The sequence below is a fragment of the Saccostrea cucullata genome, unplaced genomic scaffold (genome assembly GCF_032062105.1).
Source record: "Saccostrea cucullata isolate Sc308-1 unplaced genomic scaffold, CSIRO_AGI_Scuc_v1 ctg2050, whole genome shotgun sequence".
Classification (NCBI taxonomy): domain Eukaryota; kingdom Metazoa; phylum Mollusca; class Bivalvia; order Ostreida; family Ostreidae; genus Saccostrea; species Saccostrea cuccullata.
Genome location: NW_026926947.1, coordinates 274,158 through 296,121, shown reverse-complemented (window position 1 = coordinate 296,121; position 21,964 = coordinate 274,158). Strand labels below are relative to the sequence as shown.

The following is a 21,964-nucleotide window of genomic DNA, read 5'->3' as shown; positions in this document are numbered from 1 at the left end:
TCCTTCTCATTAGGCTGGTATAGCGATTGTTTTGCAAGGTATACCACTAGGATGTTTTACTTATCCGTCCTTACAGATTCTACAATGATCGATCTTACATTGTATTAAATAGTGCATTTGCCTACATCAAACAGACGTTTCCTACCTCCATCGCGAAAGAGTTCCGCTAAGTACAGTTAATTCTCGATAAACCGCCACCTTTTGTAATTTAGAAATCATGGCGGTATAACGAATTTGGCGATGATTTGAATTTCCCATATTTTAGGAAACAAGAAATAGAGTTACCGTTCTTAGAAATACCAGAAAGCGTTTCTATTCTTATAATTACATGTACATGTATATACAACATATTTCTCGATTTTAAATACTTCAAGTAACTTTTTATTTACAATTTCTTAAAAACAAAATGTGCAGTTATGAAATAAAGACATGTACATGTGCATTTATGTACATGTAAATCGGCACGTCTGGTATTGAAAAAAAACATGCTGGGTCGATCAGCGTGTATATTGCTGAACGTACGTAAAATAGTTTCTTGAATAAATTTATTGTTTATGGCATCATTGTTCTTGAAACGTTAAACATTTATATCGTATAATTATTTTTTAAGCAAACTTTGCATTGTTTAAAGCAGAAATCATCAGAATAATATCGTATTCGGCGTACTTTTACAACTACCGCTTTCGTGGCGAAGCCGTGACTAAATGTTTTTTTTAAACAAAACAACAGTACAAAATCATTGTAACAGTTCATATTAAAATTGTTGGTTCATTTAATTCTAATTTAATCATTTAATTGCGTGTACCTTGACTGGCTTTGCATGCTTTACAACAGAGATAGCGTCAACCAATTAGCCGCGCTTCACTGACCGCACGCACTTGTGGCGGTATATCGAGATAATTGACACTAAAAAATGGACGTTTGTTTTGAAAACAGGGTGGCGGATGGCGGTATGCGAATTTGGCGTTATAAAGAGAAATTTATATAGCAGGAAAAACGTTCTAGGGAATTCATGGCGGTATAGCGAAAATGGCGATGAATCGAATGGCGATAATTCGAGAATTGACTGTAAAGTAATCGCAAGTATTTGGATTGTATTTCATCTTGGAAAAAAAGAGATCTGTACAAACAGATTGATATCAATTTCTTTGTTTTTTTCTTTTAGCAAAGGATACCATTTTAGTTATCATTTATTATTGTGAAGAAGGAATTGATATCAGAAGACCGTCCCACTACAACAGTAGATTTTCCAGTGTTCTAGATTTGCGTTTTAGTGAATGCCGCAATATATTTTATGGAAATAAATTTTCGATTGAAGAACTGAAAAGACTTCTTCTGTCAAGGAAAGGGTATGAAAATACAGAAGGTACATAATCAGTTGAAATATTCCAATACACAGGAAGAAACAAGACCTTTCAGTTAAAACTGAAAGGCGACTTTCAGTGAATTTTCAGTGGCCATTCAGCCACCGAATGGCACATACATTTCAGTGACCTTTCAGTTGCCTTTCAGTCACATTTCAGATACCTTTCAGTCACCATTCAGCGAACATATTTCCGTTAACTTTCAGTTACCTTTCTGTCAACTTTCAGTGACTTTTCCATCAACTTTCAGTGACCTTTCCGTCGACTTTCAGTGACCTTTCTGTGGTCTTTCAGTGACCTTTCCGGCGACTTTCAGTGACCTTTCTGTCGTCTTTCAGTGACCTTTCCGCCACCTTTCAGTGATATTTAATTTTAGTCTCAATTTTGCGATTTTTTTCATTAGCTTATTAATTTATAATCATGCAGATATTTTTTCCCTTATCAATGAAGCAATATTTTGACTAAAGATTTATTATTCAATCTTAATTGTGTTTTTTACTTATCGTAATTAAATTCGCGTACCTTAAAATATGTCTAAATAATATTATAATTTTATAAAATAAAAATTTATTCAAAATGATTTTTATTAATTTTCTAATTACATTTAGAAAACAAAATTTCGTCAAGTGATAAAGAATAATGATCCGATAATTGAATCAAAATTTACATAAATGCCGCATAACATTCTATAGTGCTTAAACGTGTATTTTTCATGGAAGTATCTATTTTTGATTGATGAGACAGAATTTATTTGATTTACATCTTTTCTGGAAGGTCCCTTATATACCTGGGGTCCGTTTTACAAAAGGACTTACAACTTAAGACCAAATTTGATTCTTCATTTAACTTTTTAATTAACATTATATCGAAAATTATTTTAAACATTTTAAAAAGAATGTGGTAAGATATTTTTACACAGAAAATTTAAAAGAGAATTATTAATTTTTCAAAATTTTACAGTAATCTGAAGTGTTTGGTTTTAGTCGTAAGTTCTTTTGTAAAACGGGCCCCTGATCAATTTCGTTTCTTAATTAATTTCAAAACCATAGGATATTTTAGCTTTTGAAAGACATCATTTTAAAATCATTTTACATGAATAGAATAAATCATTAATACATGCCTCTCGTAGGAAAAACTAAATTTTGTAGAGTTTAGCTTTTAAAATTACATTTTATTCTACTAAATTTCTAGATAGAGAATTAAGTTTACAATGATCTCGCATATCTGACACAGAAACAGGTGACCGTCGATGATAATTGTCATCATCCCGATGGGAGATGTGTAATTAATCAGTCTGTCCCCAAAATCCGCGCAACTAACATAGAATATACAAAAGATATACAAGATATATACACATCGCAGTTCCTCGGTACAACAGGTGAACCGATTGTTCCATCGATTTATACAATTTGATTGATTTTAATTCATTTTTAGACCTCAAGAAACTGTAGCTCAATTGATAAGGTCGCGGACACTAGAGTAGGAGACCAGGGTTCGATTCCGGCGGTATGCACAATTTTTTTTTCTTACATTAATTTTTTCCCTCAATGTTTTATTCGGAATTAGATAAATTTAATGCTACTTTACAAGGAAAAAGTGAAATAATTTTTTTAAGTTAAAAAATAAGCTGATTATTCAGTAAAAAGATGCAACAGAACGATGGCTGAAAGGTCACTGAAATGTATGTGCCATTCAGTCGACTGAATGGTAACTGAATGATCACGGAAAGGTCACGGGAAATGGTCTTTTCAGCGACCTTTCAGTGACCATTCCGTGGGCATTCAGTTACCATTAAGTCGACTGAATGGTGGATTTTCATCCTGTGATAGATTCTTTTTGGTATTAAAATTGATTTTATACAGCTGATAAACCACTAACCATTTTGGTGTAACATGGTCAAATACATTTGTTAAAGTGTAAAATGTAAGGGATTAGTTTTTTGTCTAATAAGGTCTTGTCTAAATTTTAAGTAGAGTCTAAAATTTTTCATTTGGAGATAACGAACAGTACGCAAGGTCAAAAGATCATTTTCGTTTAAAATCAACCCTTTATTTTCTTATACATGTTCATGTAGTTTTTATTCATGTCACATTATTTTTCAACATTTATGTCTTTTATGATTGAGAAATTTAAAATTCATTTCCATTTATTTATTAACAAATACTAAATAACAATTCTTTTCTTTAAATGATAACAATTCTTGTAATTTGAGAATCATGATAATAGATACGTGAACAGGATGTCTTCGCGGATATAAAATCGATATCATTACAAGCAACTATCAAATTCTACTGGTAACAACAAAAGCCTATTTAAAATAGAATGTATCAACATAGACCAAAACAATGTTTTCCTCAATATTTATTCTTCATAGATAACATGGTAAAACAAGAGGCCCATGGGCCACATCGCTCACCTGAGAAGCTTTGACCATTCTGTTCTTTACCAGATTTCCCCCTTTTAATGCATATTGCGACCTCACCCTACCCCACTGATCATGATTTAGACATTTTGAAATCTACAATACCCCAGGATGCTTCGATGTGCACATAAATTTCAGCTTTCCTGGCCCAGTGGTTCTTGAGATGTAGATTTTCAAAGAATTTTCCTATATATTTCTATGTAAAACTTTGATTCCCCATTGTGGCCCCGCCCTACCCCCGGGGGTCATGGTTTGAACAATTTAGAATCTACACTACCCCAGGATGCTTCCACATAAGTTTCAGCTTTTCTGGCCCAGTGGTTCTTGAGAAGAAGATTTTCAAAGAATTTTCCTATATATTTCTATGTAAATTTTTGATTCCCCATTGTGGCCCCGCCCTACCCCGGGGGGTCATGATTTGAACAATTTAGAATCTACACTACCCCAGAATGCTTCCACATAAGTTTCAGCTTTTCTGGCCCAGTGGTTCTTGAGAAGAAGATTTTCAAAGAATTTTCCTATATATTTCTATGTAAAACTTTGATTCCCCATTGATTCCCCAGGATGCTTCCACATAAGTTTCAGGCCCAGTGGTTCTTGAGAAGAAGATTTTCAAAGAATTTTCCTATATATTTCTATGTAAAACTTTGATTCCCCATTGTGGCCCCGGGGGGGTCATGCTTTGAATGATTTAGAATCTACACTACCCCAGAATGCTTCCACATAAGTTTCAGCATTTCTGGCCCAGTGGTTTTTGAGAAGAAGATCTTCAAAGATTTTTCCTATATATTTCTATGTAAAACTTTGATTCACCATTGTGGCCCCGCCCTACCCCCGGGGGTCATGATTTGAAAAATTTAGAATCTACACTACCCCAGGATGCTTCCACATAAGTTTCAGCTTTTCTGGCCCAGTGGTTCTTGAGAAGAAGATTTTCAAAGAATTTTCCTATATATTTCTATGTAAATTTTTGATTCCCCATTGTGGCCCCGCCCTACCCCGGGGGGTCATGATTTGAAAAATTTAGAATCTACACTACCCCAGAATGCTTCCACATAAGTTTGATGAATTTCTGGCTTTGTCATTCTTGAGAAGAAGATTTTTTTAATGACCCCACCGTATTTCTGTCTTTTCTTGATTATCTCCCCTTGTGAGGGGACTTGGCCCTTCATTTTAACAATTTAAATTTCCCTTCACCCAAGAATACTTTGTACCAAGTTTGGTCAAAATTGGCCCAGTGGTTCTTGAGAAGAAGTCGAAAATGTGAAAAGTTTACAGACGGACAGACAGACAGACAGACGGACGACGGACAAAATGTGATCAGAAAAGCTCACTTGAGCCTTCGGCTCAGGTGAGCTAAAAACAGAAACAAAGAAATCACAATGCAATTTCATCATCCACGGGCGCAAAGAAACACTCTGGTTTAGAAGGTTGGACTATTTTGGATTTTGGTATTAATTCTACTTATAAATTTCCCTTTTGGTTGTTTTTTTTTATAAAACGAAATCACACAAAAATTCAAATTTATATCTAGACTTTTCGGAAGAAAAGCAGATGCGAAAATCCTCCATTTGCAAGACGAAGAACCCCAAACGCAGCAAGTCATGGAATCCTTTTACCACACCAGGTATAAAAGACATTTTTTATCATCTGAAATTTCCATATGTTTCATTAAAATATAGCAAAAAGTACACTAAACAAAATCATATTCTTTCTAGACAAAACAAAATTGTATTTCCTGTGCAATGCAAGAGAAAATGAATGCAGAAAAATTATGTGTATGTTTAAAGAAGTTAATTCTTTGCCTTACGAATTTATTTGGAAAACAAGTGCAAACGAAGTGGCCTTGCAAGAAAAGGTTTTTCTTGTATGTTTAAAAATGTCTCGCTTAGAAGATGATATAGCACACACAAAATCAAGTGTTTGTCTTTCAGGTATGTATGATATATGTTATATGTGCTTCTGCATAAGAAATTTTTTTTTCAATAAAGCTTATGTACAAAGTAAATTGCTTTATCATTTATTTAAATGAAGTACAGTATTTCACAAACTCATTCATTATGAGCCCTTTACCTGTTGTGAGTGAAAAGAGACGATAAAATAAGGTCGTTTTAAAATATCTTAGTGAATCTTTCTGTAATTCATTACAATGCTTACTTCCTAACAGATGCAGTAAAGCCTATATTAATTATTCTACACTACTGCGTTAAAGGTGTACAGCTTGATATTTCTTTGCCAAATGAGGATGCTCGTTTCGAAGATGTTATCAATATTTTGTACAGTGATGAATCAGGATGCTATGAATGTAACGAAAATAGAATTGCTTCAAAGAAGATGAAAAAAGTGGTTGCAGATTTTGTTTGATTTTGTTAAAGTGTAGTGTGAAGAGGAATGTACGAAAATCACGAATGTAATGGAGAAGGAGCCTAATTGTTGTAATGTTTAAAGATTCAAGACTTTCTTTCTATGTCGATTTAGTTTCTGTTATTGTAAATAACTTGTGACCCAATGTAGTTTGCCAACTATATTATGTTAATTTCAGACTTTGGAAATTAACAAAATTAACAAAACAAAGTTTTGTCTATACCACAATGTTTTCCCGACATAAAATAAAAATTCAACAAGTGTTTATTGGATTTATAATATTAATTAACATTATTCTCATTTTTATGTTGTCAGTGACAGTTTAGTTTGCTTTTAATATTTTTGCGATGTTTCATGATTTGTTAAGATAGTTTTCATTTTCAAAACTCCTATCAATGTTGAGCAATTTTGAGAGCCACGTATTTGTAACTTTACTTGTCTTATACAAGGGATTTTTTTCATTGGTATCATTTGTGTTTTGGATCATACATGTACATTCACACTTTGCGTTTGAAAAAAGCTCAGGTGGATTGAAAATGAATTTCAAACTAGAATTTCAATGTTTTCCCCGCGTCCTCATCGAATTGTACCCGCCCATTTCATTGTCTATCATTGAATGTTTTCATTGTCACAGATAGAAATTACGTAAGATGTATATTTCTAATCTTGCCACTTGATGATCCGCGTTCTTATATAATAGAAGCGAGATATGTATAACTTGTACTACTCTCTTATCACGATAATTAATAATAATGTTTGTAAAATGTAAACTTGTTTAATGATCATGTTATTCATAATGTTTAAATAAAACATTCACCTACTTCCTTTAATTTTTTTTTTTCATTTTGAAAGGGAAATCGGGTGTTTCAGAGTAACATGAGGTAGATGAAAATCAACAGCTTCATTATTTAAACAATTATTTAAACAACTATTTAACATTAGTATTATGAAATGTAATTAGAATGAAATATATTGAGATAACGAACAGTATTCAAGCTCAAAAGTTGACAATTCAGTGTGTATATAATGGCCAAGTATGAACAGATAATGGCCTAACAATTCGTATAAAACGCCAGCCAGCATTTGAATCAATAATAAATTGTATTTACTGATAAGACAAGTTCATGGTATCGAATACATGATTTACAAAATTATGACTTTAAACAAGACTGCTGATGTTTTTGTTTCAGCAACTTGTTGTCAATAACTTACCTATTTTTAGAAATACAATGTATATGTCTGCTTTTTACGGAGTGCAATTGATACCCATCGGAATTCTTGTACATTGTTTTATGATTTGATCTCTAAAAGCAAGAGGAAAAATATTGACGAATTGTTTTAAACCTTTCTTTTATTTTTATGCAGCCAGCGAACAAAAAAGTGATTATTTAATGAAAAAAAGTTAACATTTTGATAATTCTATTATCAGGTATTCTCTCTTTTCTGTTTTTAGATACCTAATAAGGATGTGCCGATGGTTATTTGATTGCTTACGAGCAATATTCAATTTCCTAAGGAATTTGTGCTGCGGTTTTGCAGGTGATTAATTTCATTATTGTGAATACGTTTGAACCTAAAATATTGTTTATTCTGGATGTCACTGTCCAATGATTATGTAATCAAATTGTTAATAATTTGAAGAACTGTAAAAGCAGTAATATTTCTTTGGGATCGAAATTGTTGTTTTATTTTGAAACGATTGTCTTGAAAAGAAATAGTGATGAAGATAAATGATTTAAGTGCCAACCTGAGTCCTGTTTTACCTACATGACATCCATCCATCTGAATGATAAATGAAAAGAATATGCATTAGGGATAAATTGTCATTAAGATTATTCAATCCCAAAAGTCTATTAAACAATACAAAATTGGAGCAGTCATCATATTTATCATATAGCTTGGTTGTTAGATTACCATAATGATTAAGGTCTTTTTCAAGTAAAATATCTAAGTATTAAACAGATGTGTCAGACTTTGTGGTATCTTTTATTTCAAGCGCACCCTTTTTTATGCAGCTGATGACAGTATATTGATTCAAAAGAAAAGTTGACGATTGAAAACAATAGGTCTTCACGTTTAGCATAACTTAACTCAGACTTAGGCCTTCGTTATTTTTTCCAGCTAAGCATATTTTGGATCACATAAACTTGGCATTACTCAAAAAATTTTATAATGACCTAAATGCTCAATTATAATATCCTATTATGCTTTGTTTTTTTTAATGAAAGAGTTAAAAATCAAATTTATATTATTATATTAGAAGTAACATAGAAGATTATAGAAAAATATATAGTATTGGGGATGTTTTGAAAACAGTCTAGGTAGGAGAAATAAAGCTTAGATGATTTATTACTTTCCACTAGAATTTTACTTTTAGATCCGACTTCATTTTCACAATTTTGATTAAAAAATAGAGATTATACTTACGATAATTTATCAATGAAATACTCTATGTTCCATTCAAGAAAGAATCTTGGAAATGTATTCCTATAAATTTGTATTTTAATGAAAATAAACCACTTTAAACTATAGTATGCATAAAGTCCGTCTGAAAAACAGATTGTATCGTATAATACTAAAATATAAATATAATGAACAAAGTTCACTTTTAATTCATTATAATCAAACAAAATAATAAATCAACAGATTGATTATATATCATTAAAAAGGAAATTTAAATGATAAAAACTGTTTAAATATCATTGATTTCTCTTCATTGAATATTAAAATGAATGTAGTTTTAAATACTTCTTTTTCTCTGATAGTACAATGTAAATCATTTATTACCTTTGTATCTTTTGCAATCAGAAGACAGTGAAGAAAATGGTCGCCTTTTAACGAAATCAATTCACGGTGAGTCTTACAGATTATTTACGCATCAAGTAAATAAAAATCAGTTGAATGAAAAACTGAATAACTAAATTAAAGAAAACTGAAGGACAATTTCATATGTTTGAAGATTTTTTTTCTTTTGACCTTTTGTAATTGTACGAAAAGAAAAAAGGAAAATTAAGTAAATTGATAAGGATGGTTGGAATGAATAGGGAAGATCTTACAATTATTTTCACTGATGTAAAAGGCATTTATTGTTTGTATATTTTTTTTTATCCTATAGTGACAACATCCCCACTTCAAGCATATTGTCGAAATACATTTCTAAACTTTCAAAACAAGTATTTGCGATCGTGCAACCTCGAGTGGAAAGATCTTCAAGTAATTACGAACACAGTAATTATACTTTGTCCGAAGAAGTCTCGCCTTCAAGATGACATTACAGAGACTTTGAATTATTTCAAAATATTAGGTAATCATTATTATTATTATTATTCGAATCATTCATAACATATGGAATTTTGTTTTTATTTAAGAAAACACGTTCATATTTTAGGTAGCAAAAATTAAACTTGTATCAAGAAATACATAATCCTTTTTTTATCAGTTCATGTGGTAACTAATTTATATATTTTTTAGGTCAACACAAAATAATGCTTATTGTATTGCACTATTGTGAACGTGACATAGAGCCGGAAAACCTTCTAACAGAAAATAGAGATAGCAGGGTCTCTTCTTTTGCTAATATTGTATATAGCGATTCCGAACAATGTTACGACTGTCATATAAACGGTAAGGCCGTGAAAGCCATCAAAGACTTTATAAGAAGTAACTGATGAAATGGACATATCATGTATTAAAATGGTAACTACATGTACATCATATAAAAACTTTGTGAAGACTTCATACAAAAGAAAAACAACTTCATTTTATTAACTACGTTTCATATTAAATAGTAACAAAATTCCTTTATAGAAACTTGGCTTATTTGTACATTTGTTTTGCTGTTAAAAACGATAACAGAAATGTTATACTGTAATTGGTACATTGAGTTACGTCAAATAAAACAAAAAACTGCATCTATGCGTTTTAAAGTATATGTATAGTTGACATCTATTCAGATGGATATAATATCTATAAAAAAAAAAAAAAAAAAAGAATAATTTTTGGTGTTAAGATTTTCAGCATATATATATAAAGGTTTTTGTGTTGATTTGGAAATACTTATTTTGAACAAAATTATAATCAGGTAAGATGGGATTCTTGTCTTGTTTTTGATAAGATGAAATATCCAAAGTCTAATTCATTGCCTATATGTCTTATATATTTTAATGTAAGAGATTTAAAAGATCCTATTTTCCTTCCTCATTACAATTGTATAACTTATCATGAAAAAATGAGTTGGTAACTAGCATGGATTATATTTTGGCGGAATGGCGGCGTATGAAAATATCTTTTCTGCTTCTCAAAATTATTATAGAATAATGAATTTAGTTATAATTTTTAACATAATCAAAGACCCGAGAAAATCTATTTAAATGTACAAAAATTTATAATAAGAAACAAAAGTTTAAAAATGTATAAAATATGTCCAGATCTAAGCACATATTTGAGCCAGCAATCAGCAAAAAGTGTTTTTCTCTCTTTGTAAGCGATCAAACCTTTTGTTTTTGAATCATGATGTTTTTCTATATGACTTCAAAAAATAAGAAAAATTTAAATAGTGAAAGCTTATTAAAAAATAATATTTCCTAACAATTAAAGAAAATCGAAAAAAAAATTCGGATAACCCAAAATCCTTTTGCAGTTAAATTATCAATGTCAATTTGGTAAAATCATCCCACAGACTCTACATACAAATTTCTTTATATGCCAAAAAAAATATTTTTCAAAATAGAAGTAGGCTTCGAATGATTAACAATAACATATTTTTATGCATCCATAAACGAAGTTTCGGGGGTATATAGTTTGTTTTTTTTTTTGTCGTGTCCGTCCATCTAGCTGTCTGTCTGTCTACGTTTGAAAACGTTCAAAACTTTCATTTCGGCCATATCTTTTGAACAGTATATACCAAGACTTTTTTATTCTTCAAATATGTATTATTGTGCCAAGACCTTTCATTGTGTACCAATATATTTGACCTTTTGACCTTGGAGATATCCGAATACTTATGAAAAAACTTTAACCTTGGCCCACTATATACAAAGTGCTAATCGAAAATCTACTTGATTTGAATCACTAGCTATATTTGTTTGGATCATTCGAAGTTTCTGTCTGCACATTTAGACAAAAAATGTCTTTTATATAAATTTTTTTACTAATAATAAAACTAAACCAATATGAAACTTCTTCTTGCCATATTTAAAGATTATTATGTTTTTGTATCACCCACCCTTCCTTAAACATCGGTAGCACGCGTTTTCACGCATCTGATGGTCATTTTTCGACTAATCAGCCACTTGAATGGACTCTTGATATTACTTCAATAAAACATTTATTGTTGTGTTTAATATAAATCCTATTCAAACGTTAGCTATCAAATTTGACCACAAGGTTTCTATATCTTAAAATCACATCAAATATGCACCTAAATCAACTTTTCCGGATATATATTTGCATTATCCAAAGGCTATCTTTGTTGTCATGACAGCTATACTGTTTTCGAGTATACATATAGCAATTAGGCCTAGTTCAATTATGTTTTATGCTTCAGTGAATGTGATACATTTGTATTTGTATAAATTATAGAAAAAGTAATGTGGCCTTTCGGGAAAGTATCTTTTTATTTTCTAATGGAAACAACTCTAATGACGTTTTTATTTCGTTAATTAATATGTTAAGTTCCATTTTTTTAAATTCCGGAATAAAGGATGGATCCAGCATAAATTTCTTGGGGAAGGGGAGGGGATTACATTGTTGCAATTGTCCATAACATTTAAAGAAACACAAAAACCCTACTTTATGGTTGGGGAGGGGGTCGGCTTAATTGGTGGACAGATTATATATACCGGTATTCTCATTTTTTCCATCAACTTATGTCAGTCATTCATCAACAAAAACATACCAAAGTAAAAAAATTTATGTCGTTTACCAAATTGTAAAATCTTAAACAATTTTAAAGATCGATTTCAACTCTTTGACTTGATATATACACATAGTTTTGTAAATATTTAGTGGTATATATATGCATGCAAAGTTTTGATAAGAAAACATAATGATTAAAACGCATTCAGCTTCAAATCTTAATGCCGCTTCGTTCATTTACAAATTTCAATTCCGCCAAATAAGCGTTAAGAAGAGATTGCATGAAATATTAAAAAATGTTTTCATGTAATAAAAAGAAAACAAACGGGTACAACATCTCTCGAAGAATGCTTGGATCTTTTTTCATAAAAATCAAAGCATATCTCTGATAATCAATAAATTTCCGTAACTATATATTTTTTTAATTTCTTTGATCTTCATAGATTCTGTTTCAGATTCTTGGCTTTAAGTTCTGAAATCTGATGATAGTGTGAAAATAGGTGAAATATTACAAAAGTTGCATTATAATCTCTTTATCATAGATTTATAAAAGAGAAAGTGTATAAGGCGAGGACAATCACTCGCTCTATGACGGAAAAGTTTCATTTTTCTAAAATTATGTTGTCGGTAATGTCATCTTCAACATATTTGATTCATATAATAGTATTGTACTGAAAGACATGTTGATTGAAAATTGTTTTTTAAACTTCTTTAGTGGAAAATGGGTACATTAATATTAAATCCTAAGTTTTGTGCTTATATCACGGAAAAGTAAACCCATTGTGTCTTTTCTAAATGGAGTCTGAACCCATTCTATTTAAAAGTCGAATATTTCTGGAATGTTAAAAAAAGTGAGGATAATGAGTATTTATTTATGTCGAAAAATTTACAAACAATACGAATGTGTGAGCAGGGCATAAATACGAACTCCCTTGAATACCAGAGATTGGAACAGGTGGCTAGGAGGAGTATTGATCATTGACCGGACACACCCGCAGTGAGTCTTATGTATTGATCAAGTAAACGGAGCATTTCGTGATCAAATTTAGTATAAAAACAAAGGTCTAACAGTTGGGTGAAAGAAGTAAGCCAAAAAAAAAAACGACCAAGGATAAATTAAACTAGAAACTCCTGTTGCTACAGCAACAAAAACGGTCTACCGTTCTCCTCTATTTATCTGTATGAATGAACGTTTCTCTGTGTTAAAAAAGGCATATAATATTTAAAACGATACAGGAAAACAAACTGCCGGAGGTGTAACTTACCAAGATTCTCCACATTACTTTAGACAATTATAGCCTTAAGAACATTTACAAAAAACATTTTCAATTTTTTTATCACTTCTTCTGACGACCGGAAGTGACGACAGACACATTTTACGCTGTATTTGTTTAGTGTCTTGATCTGTTACAGTTTAAGAGATCTGTAATGTTAACATCTCATTTTGAGAACCTACCTGACTGGAAGTTAATTTAAAAAAAAAAGATATTTGAGGTTACTCTAGACATTTCAGTCTGAATGACATGTCCTAAGATCATTTCAAATACTCTCTTTTAAAAGATATTTATGATTTAGTCTGATACTCAATTTATGCAAATTTTCTCTCATAACCGGAAGTTGTCGATTTTGTTTCCAGTGGGACAGATATATTTAAAAACTACAAATTAGATGCTATAATGTATTACTAAGAAAGATTCCAAAAAGAATTATGGAATTTTTTTTATTTATTTGATCACTTCCTGTGACATCGGAGGTGACGGCGGACGATGTTAACCCAAATAGATTTGCATTCTCTTCAAATTCTACCATTCCTATAAGTTTGGCGTCGTAATTTTTTACAGTTTACGAGATATAGCTATGATAACTTCTCATTTTTGTGACAGGAAATCACGCGACCGGAAGTGAATTTCATAAGGATATTTGACGTTACTGTAGACATATGCAGTCTGAATAACATATTCAAAAATCATAACAAATACTTTATCTATAAAAAGTATAAATGGGAGAGAAAAATACTCATATTTTGTAGTTCTTCTTTTATAACCGGAAGTTGTCGTTTTTGTGTCCGGTGCGATTGATATATTTTGAAACAACAAATAAGATGCTATAATGTGATGCAATAAACTTTTCATAAAAGAAAAGTTGAAATTTTCGATTTCTTTGACCACTTCCTGTGACAACCGGAAGTGACGGTGGGCGATCTTATTACAAATGGATTTGTCTACTTATCAAGATATGTTAGTCCTATAAGTTTGGTGACTAAATCTCTTACCGTTTTTGATATCTAGCTGTGATAACTTCTCATTTTGACGACAGGAAATCACGCGACCGGAAGTGAATTTCATAGATATATTTGACATAACTGTAGACATCTGCAGTCTCAATAACATATCCAAAAATCATTACAAGTGCTTGATGTATAAAAAATATTCATGGGAAAGAAAAATACTGAAAATATGCAGTTTTCCTCTTATAACCGGAAGTTGTCGTTTTTATTTTCGGTGGGACTGACATATATATCGAAACGACAAATAAGATGCTATAATGTGATGCAAAAAAAAATTTTATAAAGAAAAAGTTGAAATTTTCGTTTGAACTGAAATTTTTTATATTTATGATCACTTCCTGTGACGACCGGAAGTGACGGCCGACGATCTTAAAATAAATGGATTTGCCTACTTATCAAGATTTATCATCCCTGTAAGTTTAGTGCCTTAATCTCTTACCGTTTCTGAGATCTCACTCGGATTAAATATTTTTGAAAAAAGCGGAAATCGGACATATCTGACGACCCGAAGTGAATTTTGAAAAAAATTAAAAAAAAAAAAACGTCTCGGGGTTTTTTCATTCTCTATCATCCCTGAAAATTTCAGGAAAATCTGTCAGCCATCTCAGAAATCCTGCCGACAAGAATTGGGGAAAAAAATAAGAAGAAGAAGAAGAAAAAACAGTAGAATCTCTATAAGGTCTTCCGTCTGAAACGGAAGACCTTAATAATGGGTGGAAAAATATTATTTGTCTCAACAATTCATTTTGTTAACCATCAAGAAGACACCGTAGCATACAGTGGCTAAAGCATTCAGTCTCACGCCTATCATGAGCTTTGGAGAGAGTTCAAATACTAGTAGTTTGTGAAGCCTTTATTTTCCTTTTAACATACCTTTAAAATATTAGTGAAAATATATAACATGTATTTATCAATACATTGTAAGTTATTAATATTTCATGACATAAATTTGAGAAAGTGTCTTTGGATTATACCCCCCCCTATATACGCCACCATTCTTCAAGAAGTACTAGTATTCTAGGCAAATCAAACATAGCATTTTTGTATCAATCGCGACAACATGCAAATCAAGTATAGCACAAACACCAGCAATGATTGCACGTTTCATCAAATTCTATAATTATTTATTTCTATCTAACTTCTTTTGACTCATAAATGTTTCTCTTGTTATTATGAATGCCAATATTTTTTCAAAACTGTTAAAATCGCAATAATTTTATCAAAAAACAATAAATCTTGATTTCATGCAAATCACAAAAAAGGATCCGAAAAAAAGTATAGCAATCTCAAATATATGTTGCAAACATATTATAGCATTCACTCAAAACAAGAATAGCTCAATTTCTCAAAAAAGCGTGATGTATAGAAATCAGATGATGTTTCGTGGGTGAATTGAGTAGATAACTTATATACAATAATTTTTACAACAGAATATAGTTTGAAAAAAATAAAAAACAATTGAAATGAATCAAAATGAGCGAAAAAAGCATTTTCTCTCAGTAAATGGGAACGGTACCGAAATTCTAGCATGTTTCAACTTAAAAATTTCCTCAAATAAATTTACATTCATTCTACAAATAAGTTTCCTAATTTCTTAAAGTTACTTTAAGCCATATTTTGTCTGCAGAATTTTCTGTTTTACCCATAATGCACCAGAGTACCCAAAGCAATATAGCAAGTGATTCAAATCAAGTAGATTTTCGATTAGCACTTTGTATACAGTGTGGCCATAACCTTTGAACGATAAGGGCTAGAGCTTTCATACTGCACATATATAATCCTTGTGAAAAGACACTTCATTGCCTTCCAAGAACTTTGACCCTGTGACCTTGACCTTGGAATTTGACCTACTTTGGCCATAACTTTTGAACGGTAGATACTAGGACTTTCATATTTTACATATGTATTTCTTGTGACAAGACCATTCATTGGAAACCAGCAATTTTGACCTTTTGACCTTGACCATTGAGACTTCAGTACTTATGTAAAAACTTTTACCTTGGCCGTAACTTTTGAACGGTACGAACTAGGGCTTTCCTACTTCACATATGTAATCTTTGTGAGAAGACTTTTCATCGGATACATAGAACTTTGACCCTTTGACCTTTAAGTTTGACCTACTTTTAAAAAACAAACCATGACTATAACTTTTGAAGGACTAGAACTATAGCTTTCATACATATTTAAGCCTTGTGACAAGACCTTTCATTCGATATCAAAATCTTTTATCCTTTGACCTTGGAGTTTGACCTACTTTTTAAAAACTTTAAACTTGGCCATACCTTTGAACGGTTAGGGCAAGGGCTTTCACACTTTACATAAGTAATATTTGTGACAAGACCTTTCTTTAGAAACCAACAACTTTGTCCCTCTAACCTTACCCTGGAGTTTGACCTATCTTTCAAACACTTACCCTTGGCCATAACTTTTGAACAGGTTGTGCTAGGGCGTTCATATTTCACAATCGAATTGTGAGAAGACCTTACTTTGGATACTGATATATTTATTTTGCATTTAAGAAAAGTTTTATCTTTGCTATGTTGCTAAACGGGGGCATCAGTGTTTCACAAACACATCTTGTTTTTAATTTCAATTCAAAGTAAGCTTGAAAAACTTGGAAAACGCATTTAGAGTAGGTTTTGTGATGAAGAATATTCGTTATGAGTCAATTAAAAGATGACTGAAGGTTTACTATATGGAGACTGAAATGAAGGGCTCCACCGATGTTGACCTTGAATTTGCAGACCCTTTGGTGAATATTCAGTTAACTGAATGGTTAAACTTCATCCTGTAAATGATTTTTTTTCAAAACTTTTAAAGGAAGCAAAAATAGCGCATATGTGATTAAGTTAGTTTTTTATAGTTACTTGAGAGGGTGATGAATCAAAACAGACATAATAACCAACAGTAATTAATCTCAAACGTCTGCTAAACAAACGAAACTTAAGGTATCCGATCCATAATAGCCTCAGATTCAATGAATTTATATGCATAACAGATATATATTGGCTGAATACTCAGTATATGTAGTAATAATCTTTATGATTTAGTCTCAGTATGTAAGAGCAGAATGTGTCCTAATTTTTTACCATGACCCGTCTTTTAAGAGTTATCCTCCTTTGCTTTTAATCAATAAAATTTATTTTTAAAAAATCTATCTGGTGAAAAATTATTTTTTTAATCGTTTTCTATTCTTTATAATTATATGCATCTTTCCACCAAAGCATTTTTTGATATTAACAGTATTTATTTTTATTTTTAAATAAATGCTTTTTTCCCATAGAGCTCAATACATTCTTAATTAAGTAATTACTGCTCGAATAATTATATTTTTGAAAATTTCTCCTGGTAAATCCTTTTCTACTATAAACTGATTTGAATTAGTTTCAGAGTATTTAATATAGAATGAATATTGAAGGTTAGAAAATTATGTCCTTTTATGGATCGGATACCTTAAAGTCAGGAGCAACGCAAACACGGGCCTCCAAAAACATCAGATGTGAAATCGCGTACAAAGGGGAAAAGTAAACTTGATAAATATTGACTTTAACCCAGCGTGTTCATATTCTAGTGTCATCAAAGTCTTATTGCCTGGATTTAAGACCGATCGTACATAATGTATGCTTATGCGTATCGAAGCTACTGGGACACATAAATTCCATATGAAAGTGACAAGGGTATAGTGTTTCCAGAACAAGAAATATTGACAATAGAAAGGTTGAAGTCATCTTGTTTATCAATTCCGATGTCAAAAAAGTGTGAATTTTGAATTTGGCATGAGAATGAGTAAAGAGAGGTCCTATATTTAGATGTTACTGACATTTTTAAAAAAATGATATATAATACCCTTTTGTGTAAAACCATATCTGTTTTACACAACTTCCATTCCAAAATATGCTAAAGCATAGTACATCTGAAAGTTTTTTTATGTCTCAGTTAATATCTTTATGCGGAGAATCTTAGATCTCAAGACTTACAGATGATATTAAAGCCACGCTTGGTGCTCTCGATATTAAAGGTATTATGAATTATGATACAGTACATTCATGTCTTTTTATATCTCCTGATTGACTATGTTGACCGTTTCATATTTTTGATTTACACAAAACCTATGAGCCAATAGTTCAACTTGTCTCCGGACATGAACAAGGCGTGCAAAGTACCTATAGCTCAAACAAAAAAAATTAAAATAATTTGAATTTGTAAATTTTGTATTAGAAGTAACGTTCTCATTATTGAAATGTATAAAATTGTGATAATCAATTTTGAGAAAAATTTTAAAACTAGCAAAAAAATCCTGAATATCATTTTTCTTTAAGAAAATCACGCTAACCTCTACCCTACAAATTAAGTATAATTATTGCAAGTTAAATTGTATTTCCTATAATTGAAAAAATCTAGTGACAATCATTGCACATACATGTCTTCTAAATAGCTAAAAAGCTTATCATAGATAGATTTTGCAATTATTAAATAATCATGAAGATTAGGTCATAGATGATATGAAAGGTCACAAGCTAATTGGTCCCTGTACGTATAAGACAGGAAAAAATACTTTTTTCTCGTCCTTTTTTCATTATAGCTTTTAATAGTAAATTCTTCTTATTTATTGACTTTTTTATGTACAGGAAAACCAAAAATCATGCTTGTCGTTATCCATGCTTGTGAGGAGGGTGTTGTACCAGAAAACTTGTGGACAGATCGATCGGATGACAGAATTTCAGATTTCACTAACATTCTTTACAATGAATCCACGAACTCCTGTTATGATAGCATTACCAACAGTGATGCTGCTCAAGACATTAAAAGATTTATAAAATAACATTTTAATTGAAATTTAAAATGGTTCTAGCTTAAAAAGAAAGCTGTATCATTCTTATCTCAAAATACGTATTGTTGATTGATAACTAACAGTAAATATAAAGGATCAAGGATATCTATGATCAATACTTGTATCACAAACTTTTTTCAGTCATCTCAACATATTTTTTAGTTTTATTTTCATTTGAATAACGTGAATAATGTTTGCATAATGTATAAGCATTTTGCCAGTTTTGAAATGATATAAAATGTACGCAAGTTTGTTAATATTTATCAAGAAAATCACCTGAAATTAAATATTTGAACACAAGAAAAAATATCTATTTTTACGTCACGAATGTGAGTGATGGAGAAAACGATCATAGGCATTTATGCCTTCTGTTCAATCCAATTCAATGAATAAAATATATTTTAAACTAATTGCGAGTACTCGATCTACCAAGCCCCTTTCTTTACTCCTAACAAAAATTTTCATTTCTGGAAAACAGAAACTTCAGATTTTCTACTCTATAGCATACCGTATTTTTTTTTTTTATCGAGGATTGAATTTCGGCATCATTACCGAGGGTGCTAAAATTGTATTCGCTAAAAACTGATTGCGCTTTATTTGTTATAGCTTCTTTATTTAGCTTTTTAAAATTGCTAAATTTACATTTCGCTAAAAATAAAACAAACCAATTTTAAGGAAAAATCGCTTAATTTGCGTCTAGTTAAAATGTCTACTTATATTATATTCTAGAATTGGTGAATATCAGATGAAATATATGGAGATAACGAACAGTACTCAAAATCAAAAGTACATTAAACAATGTAAATTTTGGAGCAGAGCAAACACAGACCCCTAAAACATCGGAGGTAGGATGAGGTTCCATGGAGGAGTGAGAATCCCCTAATGACCGGTCATACCCGCAATGAATAAAATATAAGTGACGGAAAAATCGTCTACAATTCAGTGTGTAAACAATGGCCCAACAAAGTATGAAAAATATTTGTCAGCATTTGACATTGTATTTTCGGACAAGGTTATTGTATTGACCACAGAACTTTACCAAAATAAGTGTATGACCTTAAACGAGACTGTTGATATTCTTGCTTCATCAACTTGTTCGTCAATAACTTACCTCGTTTTAGAAAATTTTCACACGTAGAGCATGCTCTTGTGTACTGAGAGATATAAACCCCGTGTGCAGGTGATGAAGGTATATATTCCTGCGTAAATAAGGGAAGATGGCGATTGAAAAGTAAATCAAGTTTACCATAAACCTTGGTGTGCATTCTTAAAAACCTTCCAAAAACTGTTTAGAATTTTTTCCAAAAATTAGAAATAACAAATGTTCTTCTTTCTATTTTTGTACTATAATTTTAAAAACTGAATTAAAAACCATACTTTGTGATTTCAATAGTTTTGTCAGTGATATAAAAATCGAAATTTAGAAGTTTGAAGTGAAATAAAAAATATCAATATATGGCAAGTGATACTGAATTTAGATTGAAAAGTGTAATTTACTGAAGATAGATCAAACTCTCAAACCATACTTTCTGATTCCAATACTTTTGTCAGTGGTTTAAAAATCGAAATTTAGAAGTTTGAAGTAGAAGAACAAGGTATGGTTTCTATACAAATCTTGCCCCGTGATTTTCTAAAAAAATAAAACTGGTGTAAAAGATAAAAACTAATCTTTCTGAATAATTGAATTTCCATGCAGAAGAATCATACAAATCATTTTTCTCTCACATGTTTTTAAATGCTAATTGTGACGTCATAAACGTGCATTTTCCCGTATTTTCTTCAAAAGTTGCAGAAGACACCAATTTTCAATGGAAATTTCTTTCAGAAAATATTGTCCACAGGCATCGCCCACAAAGATTTTGAGATATGTCATTTTTTATTGGTTTTTGCACAACATATTAAAAAATTAAAGTGGGCGACGGCTGTGGATCACTATTTTCTAAAGGAAAATACCCTTGAAATGGGCTAATTTGATGCTTTTTCTGTTAAAAATACAGAAATGCATCACATTAATGACGTTATATTTGCAGAAGGGTAATCCTTTGTGCCATATTCTTTCCTGATTTATAAAAGTTATTTACTTAACTAATATTTAAGCCAGTTTCAAAACATTTTGATGACATTACATTTTTAGGACACAGTAAAGCTAAAACCATACCTTCTTTAAAATATCAATATACGGAAAGTGATACTGAATTTAGATTGAAAAGTTTAATTTTCTAAAGAAATGATAGATCAAAAACTCTAAAGTTAAAAATACAAAAAAATGTTTATGAAAATGTGAATTTTGAATAATAAGGGTAAATTTTTTTTTAATTAAAAACATTTTCAAACTTGTATAGAAATTCGAAACTTTATACTGTATCTTTGAACTAAAATATTAAATTTCTATATACAAAATGATATTGAGTTTTCGGAATTTAGAAATTTGACCTAATATGCAAAAATTCTAAAACTCCAAAATATTTTGGAAATTTGAATTGTTTAATGTTACACGGACATTTAATAGTGATGTTGTTTGAACTCACAGCCAAGAGGTGGGGTAAAATTTGGCTGCCGTGTTTTTGAAACATTTTAACTATAGTTTAATCCGCTCAATTAACATGATTAAAACAGATGTAACATATAACATAGCGAATGTAATCAGTCTGCACAGATCCATTTTCCTTGGCATTTAGATCAGCTCAGACCAGTGCTTGACAGAATTTCACAGCAACGGCATCAAAGACCAGAAAAGGTACACATTTCTATAGGAAAAGCTACCTTAAACAATCGAGCTCAAAAAGTTTTTATATGATTTTGTTTTCACGGGTTGAATCAGTTTATTGAAATACATGTAA

At 30.9% G+C, this 21,964-nt stretch overlaps 2 protein-coding genes and 1 long non-coding RNA gene across 4 annotated transcripts; all 3 read left to right on the top strand.

Moving 5' to 3' along the window:
• The first annotated feature begins 4,901 nt into the window (after positions 1-4,901).
• Positions 4,902-6,929, top strand: LOC134272999 (uncharacterized). Its single transcript, XM_062755170.1, has 3 exons — positions 4,902-5,413; positions 5,505-5,720; positions 5,954-6,929. Exons 1-3 carry the CDS (start codon positions 5,341-5,343, stop codon positions 6,148-6,150), a joined length of 486 nt encoding a protein of 161 aa, XP_062611154.1. The 5' UTR covers positions 4,902-5,340; the 3' UTR covers positions 6,151-6,929.
• A 653-nt stretch (positions 6,930-7,582) lies between these two features.
• On the top strand, positions 7,583-10,061 carry LOC134272998 (uncharacterized). 2 transcript variants are annotated; one of them, XM_062755167.1, is made up of 4 exons: positions 7,583-7,689; positions 8,959-9,003; positions 9,266-9,454; positions 9,622-10,061. In XM_062755167.1, the coding sequence occupies exons 1-4, from the start codon at positions 7,617-7,619 to the stop codon at positions 9,816-9,818; spliced, it is 504 nt and encodes a 167-aa protein (XP_062611151.1). In that variant the 5' UTR covers positions 7,583-7,616; the 3' UTR covers positions 9,819-10,061. The 2 variants fall into 2 exon arrangements, with proteins under 2 accessions (XP_062611151.1, XP_062611152.1); XM_062755168.1 differs by having other exon boundaries at positions 7,599-7,689; positions 8,962-9,003.
• Positions 10,062-18,253: 8,192 nt separating this feature from the next.
• On the top strand, positions 18,254-19,534 carry LOC134272997 (uncharacterized). Its single transcript, XR_009993334.1, has 2 exons — positions 18,254-18,311; positions 18,922-19,534. It is a non-coding gene; the product is annotated as an uncharacterized LOC134272997 (long non-coding RNA).
• The last annotated feature ends 2,430 nt before the right edge of the window (positions 19,535-21,964 follow it).

Coding starts and splice junctions, on each gene's coding strand:
- LOC134272999 (XM_062755170.1), top strand. CDS start 5,341: ATGCGAAAATCCTCCATTTGCAAGACGAAGAACCCCAAACGCAGCAAG. Junction 5,414..5,504: donor GAATCCTTTTACCACACCAG/GTATAAAAGACA, acceptor TATTCTTTCTAG/ACAAAACAAAATTGTATTTC. Junction 5,721..5,953: donor ATCAAGTGTTTGTCTTTCAG/GTATGTATGATA, acceptor ACTTCCTAACAG/ATGCAGTAAAGCCTATATTA.
- LOC134272998 (XM_062755167.1), top strand. CDS start 7,617: ATGTGCCGATGGTTATTTGATTGCTTACGAGCAATATTCAATTTCCTA. Junction 9,004..9,265: donor TTTAACGAAATCAATTCACG/GTGAGTCTTACA, acceptor TTTATCCTATAG/TGACAACATCCCCACTTCAA. Junction 9,455..9,621: donor GAATTATTTCAAAATATTAG/GTAATCATTATT, acceptor TATATTTTTTAG/GTCAACACAAAATAATGCTT.